Below are 22,165 nucleotides of genomic sequence, written 5' to 3'. Positions count from 1 at the left end.
CCTGGCAATCGAACGTGGGACCTACTGCACGATAGATAAACGAGATAACCATATTACTATGTAAGACTAACTTATATTAGGGGATGAATTTTCTATAAATAAATTACTACCGTATATAGTTCTATGTTTAAAAAATAGACATACTCGTAGTTCGAGATAGGGGCTAACGTGAAGGGTCGGAGTCGAGAATACCTGCATTTAAATTACCAATGACATTTCATAATTATTATTAATTTTTGTTTTTAAATAATTCAGATTAAAAAATATATTGCGACTGGCCTAGATTTCACGAGCTTTTGTTATCATCATTGATTACATTATTGTTTTGATTTCGAGTTTGTGTGTAGGAGGATTATATCCCCTCAATTATATTTCTGAGTTTCTGTTAACATATTTATTTCTTTGTTATCGTTCTTCGCTAACGAACAGCTTAAATCAATGTATTTGAATTAATAATGGTAATTATAATGATCCCTGTTAAAGTAGCTTCGAATTGTAATTGCTTTGTTTTCTGGAAAGAAAATACCAACTTTCATCTGTACAGTCGAAGCCAAAGTACAAAGCCAATTAGGAGAAAAAGTACTTACAATAGATATGAAATGTTACATGTACACGAATGTATTTGTTTTATCCAGCATTAAATATTAAAATAAAGTGAAACACAGATTTTGTTGAATTTTCTCAATATGTTCGTGGTTTTAATATTATATAGGTATACATCATGATTTTTATACAATCAGAATAGAATTTTACATAAGTATCAACATCTTTAAAGATTAATTCATAAAGGGAAGTCTTAAATACATGTACTAACTTATAATATATCATGATCCTTTACCATTGCCAAGTCGTGCGAAATCCATCCAATTAAAATCAAAATTAAATAATAAAAAATTAACTTATGAAAATCATATAATCATGTATATAATTTTTGGGTTACTCATAGATTGAACGAATTAGTTTTTAAACGTTTGATTCATTTTTCAAGTATCATCGTTTATAACACACGCTTAAATCAGGAGTGCCCAACCTTTTAGCTGCACTGGACTGCATTGGAAGAAGACGAGTTGTTTTAAGGCCACGCATTAAATACAACATCCCTGACGAACAATGAAAAATAATAAAACGTAAATTATTTACATAGTTGACATTAAAATAACTTTTTTTCTTTTAACTGATTTTCACTTTACTTTAAAATTAATAGACAAAATGACATGTTTTGTTTTGAGACATAATTGCTTCGATGTTTGCTCCGATATAAATGGTTGAGTTATCGGCAAGTTCTCGATTTGATATGTTGGTTCCAATATTATAATCCGAGAGATTAAAATTGAAAACATAAAAAAATTGTTGTTCTCAGACACAGGTGTCTCGAATAACACAAACACATTTTGACGACGTCAATAAAGCATAATTTTAAATTTCCCGTCCATTTAAAAAAAATCTAATTATTAATTTTTTATCCCTGTTTTTATTTAATTCAGTTATCAGTGATTTTTATGAATATTTAAATGAACAAATTAAACAAACTTAAGAATTAATTGTGTATTAAATTAAAAATAATTGTATTCGTAATGAAATTTTATAGTTTTTTTAGGTGAACCAATCCGTGCAATATATGCGGTCTTACGGACCACGGGTTGGACAATCCTGATTTTAATAAATCTTTCCATGATGGCATTGAATACATTTTAGGATTCAGTAGGAGCTGGAGGTGCCACAGTATTTGCTGTAGATGTGGACTGAGTGTCAACATTCGGTTCTCGAACTCCCAACCATGGCACTCGTTTCTCAAGCTCCTGACTGAAATTATAAATACACACATATGTAAAATACTTATCATGTTCATAAGCTTTACGTCTCTTCCTTCCCGACTATATGTTGCATGTGGGGTTATGTTGGATTAATTCAACGGTTCGTAAATAACATGAAGGTATCGTGCTCACTCTAACATTGGAGGTGTAAGGATAAAAATAATAAATTACAAATACTGTATGATATTCATGGGAAGAAACACTTATTTATAAGTTTACAACATTTTGAGTGTGTCCAAATACTTGTTCACAAAATCTGGATTATCTCCAATTGCAATATAAGAGTTTCTGCTTAATAAAAAGCTTCTTTACATCTCACCAATAGATGTCTCTAATGAAGTTCTAGTGATTCAAGAACGAGGTTTCTAAATTGGTTAATATATATAGAACTTCCAAGAATTTGAGTAGTGTGGTTGTCAATAATGGGTAGAATTGGTGAATGTTACACGTGTGTAAAGTGATCACTTAAACCAGCCGATGACGGTCGTCAGCCCCGTAAATGCCCAGACTTCCATATACTTCTTCATCTTTGATGAGATGTCAAAAAATAATATTTATAAGTTGTTGTAATAATCATAATGGATAATTAATAAACCATCATTTTCATGAAAATCACTTCAAGGACGCTTAAAAAAATATATGTAGTTGGGAATTGATTCAGAAAAAGTACAATATCCCCTTAAAAGTAAATAAATAAACGCGTCTTTTGAACAGAATTAGTAAGGGCGTTTAATATGGGTATCATTTTACCGTCGAAAAATCAAAATTAGTCATAATCGCGAGTAAATTAGTAAATTACAAATTGATAATAATTTACAATTGTGGGTAACAGATACTTTTTCAGTTACCCTTTTGGGATGATTTTTGTTGTTTTTTTCGGTTTAAATTTCATTCTAGTTCGTTTTTGGTTTTGAATTGGAGTTTCCCGGTTCGAACCCCTCTACCGCAATTTGATACCTACTTCTAATAATGAACCGCTTAAGCTCACAGAAACAGTATGAAATTGAAATATTTGTGTAAATAATAATAAATAAAAAATAATCAAATATATTAGAAGCTAGAAATACGCAATACGCAACAAATTGTATTCACTTATTGGAGTTATTTGGTTTAAATTATTGAATCGAAAAAAACTGAATAATTTAAGACTTATTTTGAAGAAATTGTAAATTGAGTAAATCTCTGAAGTCGAGTATTGAAACAAATTTGTATCACAATCATTTTAATCCTTCAAAATATCTTTTGAACTATCTTGGATTTCAAACAGATGTTTAGAGAACGCGATATAAACTGTTATGAGATGGTTGTTTGGTAAACAATTACACGTGTAATACTCACCGATATCTCGGGTGATTGATGGCGTATATCCAGGGGTCAATACAAGACACTATCTTCGCGCATAAAGCAGGCAACATTGTAGTTATTGGAGTCAACATTGACCTGAAATGTATATTTAAAAAATAAACATTTTTACTAAATATTTTGATGTACTCAGACATGGATAGGTACAAGCTTATTTTAAATAAATATTCAGATCAAAGAGTTTGTATATTTGTATACTCTTTAAATAAATTCTTGTTAAACAAATATTACAACCGAGAGCATTTTTTTGTATGAGAGTTTTTCTTCAAGTTGTAGTTATTTTACAGTTATATGTATTTATTTTATAAGCTAAAATCTGTTATTTATGGAAATTTGTTCTTTGATTTAAAAACTTTCACATTCGGAAAAAAAAGTTTTTGGAAATATTTCTAATTCCGTCAATAATTAGCTGAAGAGCACAAGCTGAAAACATTTGTAAAATGAAATAAAATATTATATTATTCTTAAATATTGAAATGGAAAAAAAAATATATATGACGTACTTTTATTAGGATCACTTTAACTCTCCGCCTAAAGGCAATTTATTTTTAAGATATTAAAAAACAGCTCTATGGGGTTTGATAATCCTTTGCAATTTGAAAATATTCGCAAGACTAAGAGAAAATGTTTTAATACATTTGATAGCCAGCTAAATGGTGTGTAAACTATTTAGTCTCGGTGATAATTCATTTATAATCGTCCTGGCAAACAAGTTTTATCAGATACATCTTCTTAATAGCTAATGCATAAAAAATAGAAGATGGATAAATAGAGGTAAAAGAGTATATTATTTATGAAAGCAAGTTCACTTGCAGTTCGTGGATCGCTTATAAGATTAACGAGTACGCGACTCTAGCAACGCCAGTATAGCGGAGAATGTGCTCTCATTTGGAAGAAAATATGGAGTTAAGTTCGGTAAATGTGTGAGTTATTAAGATATAAAAATAAAACACTTAGAGAAGTAAAAATATAACATGAATTAAATGTCGATGAGAACATTTTTAGTTCTCGAATGTAAGTCGTCTCGTGTTTACATTAATAGATTCAAAAGTCTTCTTATACAATTGTTTTACTTTAATATTTAAAGAATCAAACCCTGATCCGCAATCCAATGGTGCATATGGCACTGCATTATAGAAACACAGTGTTATCTTGGTCGTTAAAAAAATCATGTTATTTTTTAAGAATCATGTTTTTAAAAAAATAATGATAAATCAATAAATAATTCAGTTCTTTAGATACATGTATATACAGTGGCGTGCAGAGTTTTTAATCAGGGAAGGTGGGAGGTTTGTATAAGGAATAGTAGGTACTGGTTGTGTTTCTATATAGAACGCGAGAAATCTAAGTTAGGCACTGTTTTTCTGCCTATATAGAATGCATGCCTCTGTCTATATGTATATGTGGGCTGGAGACAGATTTGTTTAACCATATAATGAAAAAAAACATCTTAATTATGTAACTATTTTTCACCAAGTGACTATTTTTCGTGTTCATTTGACATTTCGATAATATTTTTTTTACTAAGCTTTATCAAAACATTTCCTTAAGATAAGCTTCTAACGTTTGGCAAAAGAGTAATTAAAATTAAAATTAAGATTTCAGTCCACCATCTCAAACTGCTATCAAAATTAAAATAATAATTTTGTACTATTACAAAGAAAAAATACAATCATACTCGTATATATAATACATACATGGCGCGAACTTCCATGAAATGGAAAACTTTTGCGAGATTCTTATCTTCATTTCATATATGTATGTATTTTCCACATATGATTACACTATTCCTTATACGTGCATTTTCTAAATCACGTACTTTGACATACTCGTACTATATCCAACATTGTTTAGCGACCCGTGCATTTATATTACGCTTACACGATTTATAAAGCATGTGCTAGTACTTGGCGTACCTCGTGTAATACATGCGACTCTTTGATTCAACGATAGTTTATTGCAGTAATTTTTTTAAAAATGATTTGAATTATGAAAAAATCATATATTTGTACATAAACATACGCGAATATGTTTTAAAACTGTCAAATATGGTATATAAATTCCGATAAATTTATTCACGTATCAAGACATTAACCCGAATAAAAATCACAAAATTGAGTGGGTCATATAGTTCAATTTAGAAAAATGGAAATATATGCTCGGTACTACAGTACTGAATCGAGGTGAACTAATAATAGATAATAATAATGAGTTTCGGATACTAAAATATCCAATTTTTAACTCAAAAGCTTTTTATCGAATTTAAGATTCAATTTGAAATAAATTTAAAATAAACATTAAATCTGTTTCAATACTCAACACATCATATTTATTTGATGTTAGTGAAAAATTGAATTAAAAAATGATTTAAATAATTAACAAGGTTATTAAAAAATTATTTGAATTGAAAAAATCATCGTTCGATCGAATGGACTTAATATCGAAAACGTCTTTTGAAAAACATATATTTCATGTACCGTACACAACTCATGTGTAAGATATTTATTTGAGCACTGACATAATACCTTTCGACATATAATATTGCAAATACAATGCTCCAAATAATGTTTAAAACAACTCACAGCAACACCAAACCGATTTTTAACAGAGAAATTCATCATTATAATACACAAGTACATAATAAAATACATATGGAGCCGATAAGAACAACTAAGTTTGAAGAAGGTCCTTGCAATATATTGCCTTTACCCAATTTGAATAAAAAAAACATTTAAAGTTCTTTTAATCCAAAAATATAAATCAGTGTAATATTTTTCGTTCCAAACAAAAAGGGGATAAATCGAAATTTCCAGATAATTAACGTTTAACTCTTACCACTCTGTAGGCCAGACATTCTGGATCGTATGATTCTAGTAGGCAGCTCCGTAGGCCACAATGTCTGGCCCGGCGCAGGTATAAATTTAATCACTAATTTCTCTATCACCCAAGTATATTCTACCAAAAAATATTTCAGATAAATACAGTTAATCTTAATTAACATGGTCATACAGAGTCTCCAAAATTAGGGAACCAAAATATTTATTTTAATGGTAGAAAAATCTCGCATTTTTTTGATCAGAGTAGCTGATCAGTTATGAGAAAAATGGTCAGAGTGGAAAGGGTTAACGTTGGTAATTAAAAACGGTAATAATGATAATGCTTGGTTCATGAACTCTCACCTATCGCCGAAAGCTCCGATCATGGCCACAATGGCGTAGGGCGTCCAGGCGCAGATGAAGAGAAAGAATATTGTGAACGCCACTTTAGCAATCCTTATTTCGACGCTCTTATTAGCCGAATCCTGATTGGCCACCAAGGATTTCACGTTCATCTTTTTTGCTTGTTCTTTCAACATTTTTTCGTGCGCACGAACCTAAAAAAGACACAAATATAATAAAAATATTTACACTACACACTGTAAAATATATTTATTTTAGCGCTACCAAAATGCCTTTCGACATTCTCTCAACATATGATATTATAAATGCAATGCTTCAAATAATCTTTAAAATGATTTACAGCAACACTAATCCGATTTTTAACAAATATATTCAAATTATTTTTTGACATTTCATCAAAGATGAAGAAGAATATGGAAATCTGGGCATTTACGGGCTTTTAAAAGCTTCTTTTCATCTCACCAATAGATGTCTCTAGTGAAGTTCTAGTGATTCAAGAACAATGATTCAAAATTGGTTCATATATATAGAACTTCCAAGAATTTGAATAGCGTGGTTGTCAATAATGGGTAGAATTGGTGAATGTTACACGTGTGTAAAGTGATCACTTTAACCACTTTAGTCAGCCCCGTAAACGCCCAGACTTCCATATTATTCTTCATCTTTGATGAGATGTCAAAAAATAATATGAAAATTACTCATGTAATTGGAGATAATCCTGATTTTGTGAACAAGTATTTGGATATACTTAAAATGTTGTAAATAAATTCATTATTATAAAATACGAGGATATAATAAAACACATGTGGAACTGAAAAACACAATTAAGTTTGGAATAAAGTCCTTGCAATATATTGCCTGTCCACAAATTAACCAGCTGCCTGACATATATAAAATAAAACCCAGTCAGGGATCAAAAATGAATGAAGTGAAAAATTCCTTATGGAAAGATATTTGTGTTAGTGATTAATTATTTTTCTCATTTATTTCCTTTAAATATGCTTCTAAGCTTAAGTTTTTTTTACATATCTATTAACTGTACCTTATATTGATTTATATTTTACATTTTGCCATGTGCTTTTTTATTTGTTACTTTCTTTTTTTGTGTTTTAGTCTTGTTAACCCTTCACTGTATAGTGTATCAAATTTCTTACATACCCAAAAGTTAGTGTTAAGACGTTCTTTAAAAATATAAGCAACCATTCTTTGTTGTTACCGATTAAATACATTCATAACTCACGTATATAGTTCATAATTTAGCCAAAGGACGCGCTTTGAACGCCAAAATAATAACTTCACTTCTCTCGAAGACGAACTGTCAATGCAGTCATGCAAAAAAAGTCATCCAGTGAAGGGTTAACTTTAATCCCATGCCCCAAAATGAGTATGGAAATTACTCATCGGCAATAATATACAAAAATTGTAAATTATGTATGTTTTATGTTAAATAAAAAAAAAAGTTTAATATTTCCTCCGTTGGTGTCATTATAAGTCAATCTCGCATCCTGTACGGCTGTCCAAATTTAAAACACAGTAAGGGACATTTTTTTGTAGTACGTTTTTTTTGCATTTTTGGACTAAGTAGATTTTACCTAGTCCAAAAATGCAAAAAAACGTACTACAAAAAAAAAATCCCTTACTGTGCTTTAAATTTGGACAGCCGTGTAGTTTGAGCAAAACTACGTATAAATTTTCAGAAGTGAACGTTCAAGTTAAAGAGACAGGCTTGATAAGGGACCTTCGGAAGCCATGGGGGGTGACGACCTACCCAATCCAATTCACATTTCTCGTTGACAGTCGTGATCTCCATATTTAATTAGTAAAATTATTTGCAAGAAAATGGTCACGTTATAAATTCAATGAACTAAAAACGATCTGCTTTTAAAAATATTGTTTTTGCTGACACCTTGTATCACATTTTATAAACAACATAAAAATAATAAAACAAAATTTTTGTTTTTAACCACGATATGATGATTGAACGTACTCATTTTTCCCTTTTTTGATTTTTTTGTTGTTATAATAATAATAATAAAACCCTTATTGGCACCCCAATGGTGCATAGGGCACTGCTTCATATGAACACAGTGTTATCTTGATCGTTTACACCCGAAGGAAAGGTGATCAGCCCTCCGCTTCAGGTACCAGTCCAGGGTAATATTGAATAAATATTACAGTGAAAAAATCACTTATATTTATTTGACCCCCCTGGGAATCGAACCCGGGACCTCCAGAACGGTAGCCGAGCGGTAACACTTGTAAAGGATAATTTTGTAGCAGTTTGTACTTTCATTTGTTGATGAAAATATGTGCAGTTCTAGATATTAGTGATTTTATTAATAAACTCAAATGTGGTCTTTAACAACTGCTCAATTTCAAAGAATTTTACTATTTTTTTCTCCAGTTAATATTAAGTTAATATTCAATCAATTAATTAATAACATAGCTCTACGTCAATCTTTTGACATGTATGTGTTTAAAAGTGACCACTGATTTCAACCACCGTATAGCGGTGTTTGAATATGAATGTATTTTTTTCTTTAATTATTACATCGAAAAACATTTTCAACGAAGTCTTAAACATTTTCATGAATACATTTGTAAACAGAGTTCTTTTTTTTCTTCAGTATACTTATATGATTTTTAGTTCCAAATATGTATTTTTCGTAAGAGTGTTGATACTTTCATTGTATCAACACTCTTACGTTAAAATACATAAAAAAACGGTAGTAGGTATGTGTGTACATGTACCTACATTATTTGTCTTAATAGTTTGTCGTAGGTTTATGTACCTACGTTATGTGCTAAGTAAGAAAAGGGATCGTGGTAGTTTTATCTACTAGAAACGTTGATGAAATATTCTATTTATGAAACTGGATTTCATCGAAGCTTATGATGGTCTTACTGTGAGCTTTCTATTGTAATATTAGAATATTCCCGAGCACGTGGCTCAATTTTTATAATCCCACCTAAGATGAGCTTAGAATTTTCCATCAATATGCTTATCTGTATTTTGCTTTCATGTGTATTGTGCTATGAAATATTTCAAGCTCATCGATACATATCGAGTGCTTATAAAATAAAGATTTTCTGCGACTATTTAATAACCAACAATGAGATCATTAACGTAAATAACTCAGGAAGAATAGAAAAAAAAATAGCATTAAGGAACATCGGTTTTTGTAAAGGCATTAATTATTATTATGTGCAAAGAATATTAATTGATTTCTTTGTTATGAAAAACATTTACGCCAGCAAAACATATTGAATTTCTATACATTCATAACCACTCAATGTCAAAATACAAAAGATGTTTTGATAATTCCTTCAAGTTTTCAGATCTTTTCCATAATTTGTTTAAGTGAGAGGTAACAGATATTAATGGAAATAATTATAAATTTGAAATTCCTTTCATACAATTTTTACATCCGACATAATACCATCCGCTTTTGATTTAAAAATGCTTCGTTTCATAGTTGATCAATTTTAAATGATGAATTTATATCATTAAAATATAACTTTGTTTTATAATCACCAATAATATTTTATAAAAACTGAATTCAAATGTCTATCGGTTTCAAAGCCAACCGTTTCTTTTTCAAAACTTATGAATTTATATATATATAAAACATTTTCAAAAATGGCGTCTCAATTAAAGGAGAGTTTAAGTATGGGAAAAAATCGTAAAAGTGTTACAAATGTATAAAGAGATCACGTGATCACGTGATCAAGTGATCCAGCCAGCCAAATACCAGGTCGTAAGCTTAGGATGCTTAAACTTTCACCTTCATTATATAATATAGATATATCATCCGTAGCGTAATATAATATGTCACCAGTGTCTGATATTTTATAACTTATTTCGCGATTTCGAATAATTAAATGATCCTATCGTCCACCTCTGTGGTGTAATAGTTAGCGTGTTTAGCTACCGTGTTTAAAATAAATATTAGTGATTTTACACTATTTATAATATTTATTTGAAATTACCCTTGACAAGTCCCTGAAGCGCTAGAGTGATCACCAGCTTTCATGTAACTAATGATCAAGATAATACTGCGTCAATAAATGCAGTGCCCTATGCACCATTGGGTGCAGATAAGGGTTCAAAGAAGATAAGAGTCATAAAAAAACATATTTTGCTATTCACCGCTTTGCCGAGCTCAAAACTGCTTTTTATACACTATGAAGGTTTAATCTGAAAGAGGACAAACGATTTACTAAGTTCGTAGGTATATTTTAAAATGAATAATCTTGTTATGTCCCAGTTGAACGATAGCAAAACTATAACCGATAGTTTTGAATTACAGCAATTCATTACGTTAAAAATAGAACTCGAATTTTAATAACAAACACGTTGGTGTTATTTTGAAAGTTCAAACTAATTTGACGTTTTTATAGTACTTAATGTAGTATATTTGAAGCGATAACATTCAACTACACGTTTGCGTTCACACATTCGTCATTATGATTACAGAGGGGAATGTTATATACACTAACAAACATGAAATATCATATATAGTTAGGTGATCCTATTTTAGTATGAATTTAAAATAAATACATGTTCCATTTTAAACGCGGTATTTCATTATTTTAAAAACTATCAGAAAAAAACATTTATTTTCCCAATATTTATATGTAATACATATCTTTTCCGGTTTTTTTTTAACGTCACAACGTATTATTATTGAAGGAGTCAAAATGCCGTAGAACTCCACATTCCAATACAAAGTTTTTAAAGGAAAAGGAAAAAGTTTTAATACTATGGTATAATTCTCAATGATATCGATGAGTATTTCGTAATAAAAATAATCCTTTTTATACGATTTTTCTCATGGCAAAAAAGTATTTTTTGTGAAAGTTATCCGAGCCATCGCGTTCTCAATTACTGCCAATTAAAAACTCTGTTTTCGAGAGCAAAAGTCCTCTCCACGTATGAATGTTCAGTTTGTTTGAATGTGCATATCGTACGTACAGGTCCACATAACGAGGTATTGTTTTCACTCATTATACAAATAATGTGTGAAGAGATTTTTCAAAATCCTGGCTGTTGTGATGATCACATTTGTAAATATTATTTTACAGACTTCAACATTTTATTGAAAAATATAAAGGTAAAGAAAAAACACGTAAATGACATGTAATTATAACCCAATAATTTTTGCTAAAATATAAAGTCGAAAGGTTTAGGTTTTATTATTTAAAAATATTTTTAAAAACGGCTAGATAAAAGAAAATTTATACACGAAAAAAGTTATTCTCTCCGAATTAAAATGAAATAAATTGAAAACACTAGTGAATTACAAATTAACCATGAAAACCATCTCTTAATAATTGAAAAACGATGTGACAATCTTTGGTAAATGAAAAAATGATATTAAATGATTTATAATTGTGATGTGTTTTATAATTATCCAAAACAACTTTTTTATTTGAAAGTATTACCAAACGTCGATGAAAAATGAAAATTAGGTGATGTTATCAGGATTCATATTTTACGTTATAAAGAAATGTTATTTGAGTTTTACCTGAACAATAGTTGATTTACTTAAAAATAGATAATTGAACATAAAAATCTTAGTGTATGAAAAAAATTAGATACAATTTACTGCCACTTAGAATTGTATAGCTACATAAAACTGTCACTTAGAATTGTATAGCTACATAAGGACCGTAGTCCATTTGTTCTTCACATTCGTTTGATGCCCTAACAAGGGGAAACAATTGTCACAATATAATTTTTAGTGTTTTTGTTAATAAAATACAACTTAGTAGACTCAAAAAATCTTTGTTTGATTTAAAATTAATACATATAAAAAAAAAATTACTGCATTTATTTTTTGTTTTAATATTCTCGGTGGAACTGCATTTTATATAATAAAACAACTACATACACTGCTGTTGTTTTATCGGAAAAAAATATGTTTTAGTTGATAATACAAATTTTTATTTAATTTAAGAACCATAATAAATACATTGTCATAATTTAACATTGTTTAAAGGATTTTATAAAAAGTTTATAATCCGAGTAAAATTTATAAAATTTTTTGTTATAAATTTGAATAAAAAAAAGTATCTTTATCAAAAATGACAAAGGCATTATACATTTAAATTTAATTACATTGAAGGGAATATCCTTTAATTCCATACAATCAGCTTAGCAACTGATAACGGAATTGTTCGAAACGGAAATTGAATTTGAGCGCATTATTACGTCACAACTTTACTGCATATTGCATGATGGACATACCGTTTACTGAGTACTATATATATATATAGTATAGACTGCACACTATAAACCTACTCTATAGTGCAGTGGTCGGCAACCTACTACCCGCGGGCAGTTGAATTACCCATATTGACATTTGAATAACTCACCAAGAAAATATGATGATCATAGTGTTGGGTGATAGTCCCATGGTTACTGTCGTGGACTCTCGAGTCAGAGTTTCTCGGTTCGAATCTACTCTTCCACAATTTGATACCTATTTCTAATAATGAGCCGCTTAGGTTCACAGAAATAGTATGAAATTGAAGTATTTATGAAAGAAAAACACAAATATTTTATTATTAAGCTTATAATTTGACCGGATAATTTATTTACAACATTTTGAGTATGTCCAAATACTTGTTCACAAAATCTGGATTATCTCCAATTACAGGAGTTATTTTCATATTATTTTTGACATCTCATCAAAGATGAAGAAGAATATGGAAGTCTGGGCATTTAATAAAAATGAAAATGGTATTTTCTGGCGTTTCTCATGTGTGTGATTATAATCCAGGGTTTGGACTTCACATACTAATTTAAGAGTTTCTGCTTAGTAAAAAGCTTCTTTACATCTCACCAAAAGATGTCTCTAGTGATGTTCTAGTGATTCAAGAACAAGGTTTCTAAATTGGTTAATATATATAGAACTTCCAAGAATTTGAGTAGTGTGGTTGTCAATAATGGGTAGAATTGGTGAATGTTACACGTGTGTAAAGTGATCACTTAAACCAGCCTATGACGGTCGTCAGCCCCGTAAATGCCCAGACTTCCATATTCTTCTTCATCTTTTATGAGAATTATTTTTTTTTCCTGTATAACGTTTGTAGCCAATTAGTACATGATTTATTATATATTGAATACTTATGATGAAATAATATGTTTCCGCGTTTTTAGTATATGAATGGTTCGAAAAGTACTTATCTAATCATGGATGAACATATAAAACAAGGAATTATGCATTGGCCTTAAATATTGTAATTATTATTGATTTATAGTTAGGAAGAAACATTTTGCAGATATCGATACGGACTGCGAAATCATTTTTTTTTTGCATTCGGTGTATTGAATCTAAACACCTTTTTAACGAATTTTTACCCACTTATCAAATGTTTTTTGTTTACTTAGTCTCTTAAAAGGTTGCACTACTGTTATAGAGCATACACCACATACCATCCAGCCTACTTCACGCGCAATAACTTTATAAAGCAATTTCGCTGAAAACGTATGCCCATAATTAAAATAACAGTTCTCATAATTACGCACTGAAATTATCACAATGGAGGAGTGTAAAAATGTACTTGTATAAATGCTCCTTTTATTGATGGTTCTTATAACTTGACTTTAGTGTTCGCAGGAGATAAAGTTCACGAGATTTATGGGAGTAATCTTCGCCGTATTTTTCAGTCTTTTTATTTAGTGCCATTAAATACACTTTTCATAGCTTGGTAGTTTTTAAAAAGATGAAACGGAAATCATGAAGGTGCTCCTCGCAAAAAAATGTACCTCAAATATAAATCCTGGTTTAATTTATTTTTTATGATAAATTGCTACGAATGAATGTATTTATGACAAAAAGTAGTGTTTTCACCCCCTAGCACCTTTAATTTGAATTGAACTATATGAGCTCTTATTTTTTTTTAAATTTTATTTATTTTTCAGTTTTTCATTAGCGGAATTCTGATTTGTTTTAAATATTTTAATTTTATTTGTCATAGTGTAAAAATAAGAGTGCACTGATTTGAAATTTAATAAAAGCGCTGATGATAGGTTAGAAACTTGTCAATTTCATAAATTTAATTGCTACGTATTGCCTTGTTAAATAAAAAAGAAGGAAAAGAGACACCACCATTTCTTATATGTTTTAAATATTGAAAGCATTAACTTTGTGGATCATATTGATATATTATTTCGAGAAATAAAAATATTTTGTGTTCTGATCCACTCACATTTTTATTAACCAACTAGTTTCGGCAACAACCTGTTGCCGAAACTAGTTGGCTAGTAAAAATGTGAGTGGATCAGAACACAAAGTATTTTTATTTCTCGAAATAATATATTTCTAATATGATTAATTTCATCAGTTGTCAATGAACATTCTGCCGCCGTGGGCAGTGCTTCTTATTCTTTTACGTTCAATAGATGGAGCTGCCATTAAAATAACATATCTGTTTTGAAGTATAAATACCCATTAAAGGTGGGCTTTTGGTGAATAACTGAAGAAGATTTAAGATTTTGAACAAAATTCATATTTACATTTAGTTTTTTCAAAATCATTATCGTTGTATACAAGTACTGTAATAATTTATCTGTTATTATTAGGTTACTTCTTAGAAAATTTTATAATTTCAATTCATACATGAAGCAAACAATTATGTAAACGTATTTCTTTAATAATGTTTTATGATAAATAGAGAAATATTATGCCGTCGTATAATTGTAAATATATGTAACCAAACGTACATTCTTTATAATTTATAAGTAATAATTTTACTTAAATAATAAAGTGAGGAAAGAATAGTAAAACAAATATAATATATGAGGTGAAAGAAGTTGAAAATAGGACGAAGAAGAAAACCATGAGATGATCAAATATTTCAAATATTTGAAAGTGTTCAAGTCGAGAGTAGGAATAATTGGCAGGTACAAACAGAAATGTGGAAGAAGTAAAGAATGTTTGTAATAACTGAATGGTGTGGCGTTCTATTCTCTCTGCCTTCCCCTGTGGGGAAGCGTGGTTATAGTTAGTTAGTTATATAATGATCACATTACGATGCGGAATAAGATAATTATATTGAACGTAATAGAGCATAATAATGTTGTTAAATTCCATTTAGTATTTTAAGGTAGCAAATACCGTGTGACGCATTAGTAACAAAGCGTATTAAGTTACCTGATTGAAAAGCTGAGAGTAGAAGTAGCAAATGAGCGACATCGGAATGGCGTAACTCCACACAAAGATGCAAGCGACAAACACCTTAGTGTCCTGGTCTTCTGAGAGGAAATCGAACGAGCAAGTTGTCAGGAAACCCTCTGGAAGCAAACTTAATCAATTATCACATGTATGGAATGTATCACAATACAGTGGAACCTCTCATAACGAGCATAATTCGATCCAGAATCTGACTCGTTTTCACTAGCTTGAATGTCGTGAAAAAGAGACTTGTCCTTTCTCTGTAACTCGCTATGCGAAATGTCGCTCGTTAAGGGAGCAACTTTTAAACATTTTTTTGTTGCTCGTTGTGCAAATTACTAGCTTTTATAAATAAAAAAACAGAAGTATTTGTGTTTTTATTATTTACAAAAATATTTCAATTACATACTTTTTCTGTGAGCCTAAGCAGCTCATTATTAGAAATAGGTATCAAATTGTGGTAGAGTGGGTTCGAACCGAGAAACTCTGACTTAAGAGTCGCGACACTAACCACGAGACCACAACCCGATACACCGTTATGAGAGGTTCCACTGTATTTAATATTGTGATCAATTTTGATCGCAGGTTGTTTGAATATTTTTTTAGGTAAGTACATTTTTATTTCTATAATAAATTTTTTTTTTTTCAAGTGTTGTGGAAAAATAGCTGTTTAAGATTGCTTGTTCTTTGCCTTTGGTTTATTCTTTATACAAGTCAATAGTAGCTCTTATTTAGTGCTTTTAAAGAGAGAATTATCTAGAATGGTCAGACTACGTGGGTATTCACACGGTAACGGGATGTTGTTGTCACCACTGTTAGCAACATTCCCACATTCCTTACAAAAAATCATCCTAAATGGTTTTTATTGATATTAGTGATAGATGGGTGTCGAACCTAACAAACTCGTGTTCAGAATTCACGATACTTACAACGAGGCTACAGCTTAAATAGATAACATAAATTGATAAATTACTATTAACACCAATGAATTTGTGAGTGTTTAAGTACCTGCGATAAATTCTAAATTAGTTAAATTTTATGGTTTGATAATTTTACCTGGAACAAATCGACCCCAGATTTTGAAAAGTGGTAAGATGGTGAATGGCATCGACCAAAACCACGTAAATCCACACAGAATACAAGCCTGAGTTCTGCTTAGCCTTCCATCAAGCGGGCAAGAAATAGTTCTGTAAAATAAAGTAAAAGTTGCTACGTTATGATGTCATAAAATAGTGTGAAATGGAAGAATGTATGAAAGTGACGATACTTGGAAAACATGATTGAAATTTTTATACAAATACCATAACTTACATCTTTAAAAACATACATAATACAAAAGAATCAGTAAAAACATACTGTGCTTTATGTCAGTCTATTATAAAGTATGGGATTATTGGTTAGGGTGGTATGAGCAATTCATTATTAAATGGTGTTATTGTTGTCCAAAAATTTATGTTAAAAATAATATTTTAAGTTTCGAGGACTTCCATAAATAATATATTATACAAATTACTACTTATGACTTCAATATTTAATATTCACAAGAAAGAATATCAATATTCTTTCAGTAAAAGGTATCATGGATGAAATTATTGCGAGATTTTTTTGTTGATTTTGAAAGGTAGGTATCTTTTTTTTTTATATCGCATTCAGCCTTCATAAAAATATGAACATATATCCTAATATTATTGCAATACTCGTATATCCACGCTTTCCTTTGTGATACTCGCATGAAGTGCATATATTATCATAATTCTAGTAGTATCTTCTGGAGCACTGAGTCACGATGGGTATTTTCCCATTCCTCCATTTCGCCTTGAAAGCTTTTACAAAATTGATTATAGATTACACGAGGCCATCATATTCTATACTGAACCACACATACACCTGCTCTATTTTTCAGCAGAATGAATCAAGTATATTTATAGCAAAAGCAAGAAAAAATATCTTTTAAAAATTCGTAGACTTCCATCACAACACAATATTAGGGGCGCTATATTTTGTTTGTTCAACTTGAAAAAAATATTTTAAAGCAAGAAACAAGTAATAATATTAATTGACTACCGATATTAGAGCAAAATATTTATTTCTTCAGGTTTTAGACGAAATAAAAGAGCGTTTTATTCATAAGAGTTTTTTGTAACTAGAATGAGATACAAAAAATATTGTAAAATTTTGTCAAATTCATTAGTATCATTTGCTTTTCATTAAATAATAGCTTTTTAAAATTGTTTTTTATTGTTATTGTTGATAAAACAGGATAAAATTTACTTTGTTTATAAAAAAAATCATTGTAAAACGAACTCCCTCTCTAAATACAAGTATCTAATTTATTAGAGAGGTAAAAACGTTATATTTGAAATGATTTGTGTATTTACCAACTATTCTCTATTATTTAAATATGTATTTTGTAAAAATGTTAACGTAAAATAGTTAAGTTCCAAATATTTTTTTGTTTTTCAGACCAAATAAGTGCTTGCTCTCGCTTTAGAAAACCACAATCAAACATTATACACACAGAAATTAGCAAATCATAAAACGAAATGCAAACATTACAATTAATATAATCGTTCACCCAGCTGTCATCGAAATACAATAAATGTACGTTAAATGTTAAAATCAATCACTGATATTTAGAGTCCACTAAATTGTATTTTATTGTTGGAAACACATTAAAATAAAATAAGTGACAATTGTTTCGCCTTGTTATGGCATTTTAAAACTAATGTCATGCGTTTGAAAATGCCATAACAAGGCGAAACAATTATCACAAATTTTATTTTTATGTGTTTTTTACAAAAAAATACAATTAAGAAGAGTTTAACAATCAGTGCTTAAATAAAACATTTAGAACATAAATTAATATGGAGTCCTACAAATTAAACGCCAAATCTATAGATTTATAATAATATATTATAATAAATACCCAGCATTCATAATCCTCTTTTCTATGTTGAGATGTAAATATGAATAAATCAAATATAGTTCAAAATAACTCAAAATAAGTGGAGAAACCCAAATTTGTGAACAGGGATTTAGAATCATTCATAAAAAGTATTCTTACTTGTATCTATCGAAGGCAATAACTGCATTGGTAATAGCGCCACCGATTCCTGATAGCGACCCGAAAACTGCGTATACATTACACGCTGTTTCATATCCGAGAAGACGCTGCTGGAAGGAGTTGGCTATGAACATGGGTATCTCCAGCATCATGAGGAGGTCGAATATTGCTAGATTTATTACAAACATGTTGCTCGCTGTCCTTAAGGACTTGGCACTGAAAAAAAAAACAAAAAAGAAATATTAATTTGAGTAAATACACTGATATGATAATGATAATGAGATAATATTGCTAACGTGATTGTGTGTGAATTTGATTTTTGAAATTTCATCATCAATCAGAAATTTAATTTCCTTTTTTTATGATTATTTTTAATTAAAAAATAACCCGCAAAGCGTATATTTTAGATGCTTGTCTGCAGGTAGGATAGTCAGGGTAGCGAAGGTTAATGTGAAAAATACATAAAAAATACCCAAAACAATTGAAAATAAATCTTTCTTTAATTCATTTTGCAATTGGCGGGAATCGAACCCGCATCGCCAGTTTCGCAATTGAGCGTCTATCCGACTACGCCACGGCGCCTTTTGTGGCTGTATTGTTGCTTAACGGGGATGACTTGATCTTTATTTAGAACCACCTGCACTCGGCCACACATTGCTGTGATCTGGTCTAGTTTATTGATAAGCAAAGAATATTCTAATATGTATAATTTCATAATTTTTGTCGAGCAATAAAATCATTTAAATCTAGGAAATATTAAATCAATTGAAAACAACGAAATAGCAGCTGCTAAGAAGCAGGCTATCGACACAGGCAATGTTTATTATTGCATGAGTTTATGTCACGCTGCCATTGCAGCAGAAAATTGTTATTACAAAAAAAACGTGAGTAGCTGTCACGGGTAAAAACTCCTGTTACATGTTTATAAAAATGCTCATATAGGTTTATAACGAGTTCGAATGCAATGTTGTGTTAAAATTTCCAAATGAAGGATGGCTGGATAACTTTGGATGAAGTAACATTTTAAATAAACGAACATTTAGACTAGTCTACAGTTGACCTGATGATAAAATGGTTTTACCGAAACCGGCAGTAGTAGAATAAAGTTTTAAAATGGTATTACACAAAGTGAACGTTGAAAGACAAGTAGAGTTATATTACCATATCACAAAGTTAACAATAATTTTTAATATGCAAAAAAACAGTTGATACTTACGTAGAAAATATCCAAACGACGATACCATTCCCCAGGATAGACATAATCATTAGCATCATGTAGATAAGGGCTAATCCGAGGTGCCAGTACTTGGAGGGGGCTTCGAAGTTTCTCCAGTGTGGGTGTACAAGGTCCTGGTGCTCCGGAGGGTAGTTGTACCCCAAGACGATCTCTGGAACTGCATCTGGTTGACTGAACATTAATAAAATAAAATAAGTAACACTCTTTAATAAAACGATGTTTTTTTTTTTAATTTTCAAATTAATTAATTTTCAAATATTGAAAAAAAGAAGGAAAGCTAAGCTTAGATAAGCACTATCGATAAAATTAAGAAAGGTGTGTTTAGATGGTTTGGACATGTGGAACGAATGAGTAAAGAAAAAATGGTAAAAAAATTATGAATAAAATTTAGTTGGAAAAAGGAGCAAAGGACGACTGAGAAAAAGCGCAACCAGGTATGCCAAATATTTGAAAGCGATCAGATTAGGAGTCGAAATAATCAGTGGGTATGTATGAGGAGATGCATGAGCGTGGAAGAGGTAAAGAATGTTTGCAAAGACAGAGTGGTGTGGCGTTCTACTCTCTATGCTTCCCTTGCGGGGAAACGGCGTGATGGTAAGTTAGTTATAAAAATTAAGAAACTTTCCCAACAAAGAATATTAATAATATATATTAGAGGTATCTCAACCTGATATAAAACATCTATCGTTATTTTTATATGATAGAAGATGGAAGTCAGCACTCCAGGGCTTACGACCTATCGTTGATTGGTTTAAATTATCTTTTCTTCGTTTATGTTGAGATATCCATAGAATTTTTTTGCACAAATATATCCTCAGTAGAGCAAATCCACAATATGGGGGAGAAATTGGACCCAAAATATTGTAAAAAAAATAAAGACGTCATCATTTATATCAATCAGTTTCAGGTTGTTAGTCCTTTAAATATCCAGAATTTCATATTATTCACAGAGAAACAAAATATTTGCTTCATTTTTATAAAGATACCAATAAAAACTTTATTGCAACTCCTTTTAAAATTCAGTCTTTTGTAGATTTTAACACGCTTAAATCAATATTTCAAACATATTTAGATATTATAAAGTTGAAGAACGCCTTATTCGAAGGACTATTTCTTAAAATTTATTAGCTTTATTAGTTTATTATTAGCTTATTTATTAAATTGTCTTTTAGTCTTAGTCAAAATAAGTATAATAAATAAAAGAGTAATGATATCCTGAATTACAAGTGACAATTTTGTCAATCATAACAGTTCAATCATGGTATTTTTATAAAGGAGTTGAAACTTGAAATTAAGATTCTATGTTAAAGGCATGTAGAGAGTGAAATCAAAAGAAAAATAACATTTCTATCTCCACGCTCACAAGTTAGCATAAAAATTTAATTAATTGAAGAGCTTTTTTAAAAGCCTAAAAGAAGAAAGAAAACGATCCGTTCGTAGAAAATAACAGGGTAAAAGTTAATGATAAAATAATATCTACTTGTAAAAGTTCTACTAAAAGTGAAATTTTAATATCTTCAACGAAAAAGTTGTATGTTTTATGATTTTAACAGAGTATCATAATTGATTCTATAAAGAAACAACTTACCCTCGAAATGCCAGGGCCGCTGGCCCATATTCGGATGAATTCGAAAACATGCTTATTAATTTGACTACATAAATCACATGAACATTCAATGTAAAAAATGATGTATTGGGGTGGATTTATATTATTTATGATAAATTTCGGTTCTTATTCACAAACGCGGAATGAAAAATCGAAGTGAGTTCAGTCCGACTTAAAAAGTCGCTTCTCACTTAATTACCGAAGGTTTTCAGGTGACTTTTATAGTAAAACCTTAGTCGATGTGTTCGTGATTGATAAGAACTTAATGCAATAATAGAAAGAATAAACTTATTCACATACATACTGTCACGTAAGCGGTCTGACATAAAATTTATTGGAAGTACTCGTATGTTAGGAGGTCGAGAAGTAATTCACGTTGGTTAGGGTGACCCTTTTAATTAAATAAATCATGAAATTAAACATGTTCGAAACGTTTAACACGTCAGCAACGATGAGATATCTCAACAAGCTGCTCTTCGGTGTGACCTAGAAGACAGATACATTCTTTAATTTTTCTTTTTTCGACCGAAAATTTTGATCGAAAATATAATATATATATATATATATATATATAAATATATATATATATATATATATATATATATATATATATATATATATATATATATATATATATATATATATATATATATATATATATATATTTATATATATATATATATACATATATATATATATATATATATATATATATATATAT

At 29.9% G+C, this 22,165-nt stretch overlaps 1 protein-coding gene across 1 annotated transcript; it reads right to left on the bottom strand.

Moving 5' to 3' along the window:
- Nucleotides 1-666: 666 nt before the first annotated feature.
- Rh5 (Rhodopsin 5) lies at nucleotides 667-21,637 on the bottom strand. The gene is made up of 8 exons (XM_088257183.1): nucleotides 21,427-21,637; nucleotides 19,818-20,009; nucleotides 18,602-18,817; nucleotides 16,594-16,724; nucleotides 15,517-15,656; nucleotides 6,356-6,549; nucleotides 3,153-3,254; nucleotides 667-1,803 (listed from the first exon to the last, which is right to left on the bottom strand). The coding sequence occupies exons 1-8, from the start codon at nucleotides 21,474-21,476 to the stop codon at nucleotides 1,692-1,694; spliced, it is 1,137 nt and encodes a 378-aa protein (XP_088113309.1). The 5' UTR covers nucleotides 21,477-21,637; the 3' UTR covers nucleotides 667-1,691.
- Between the last annotated feature and the right edge of the window lie 528 nt (nucleotides 21,638-22,165).

This window comes from Brachycentrus maculatus, unplaced genomic scaffold (genome assembly GCF_059751285.1).
Source record: "Brachycentrus maculatus isolate JH-2025_06_01 unplaced genomic scaffold, ASM5975128v1 h1tg000073l, whole genome shotgun sequence".
NCBI classification, from domain to species: domain Eukaryota; kingdom Metazoa; phylum Arthropoda; class Insecta; order Trichoptera; family Brachycentridae; genus Brachycentrus; species Brachycentrus maculatus.
The sequence above is the reverse complement of the archived record's forward strand: the minus strand, read 5'-3'. Positions and strand labels throughout refer to the sequence as shown.

What these genes read in the sequence shown, in the direction of transcription:
- Rh5 (XM_088257183.1), bottom strand. Translation starts at nt 21,476, where the DNA reads ATGTTTTCGAATTCATCCGAATATGGGCCAGCGGCCCTGGCATTTCGA. An exon ending in GTCGTTTGGATATTTTCTAC is followed by an intron (nt 18,818 to 19,817) that starts GTAAGTATCAAC and finishes TTTTTTTTTCAG; the next exon opens with TGCCAAGTCCTTAAGGACAG. An exon ending in ATCGGAGCTTTCGGCGATAG is followed by an intron (nt 3,255 to 6,355) that starts GTGAGAGTTCAT and finishes TATACATTTCAG; the next exon opens with GTCAATGTTGACTCCAATAA.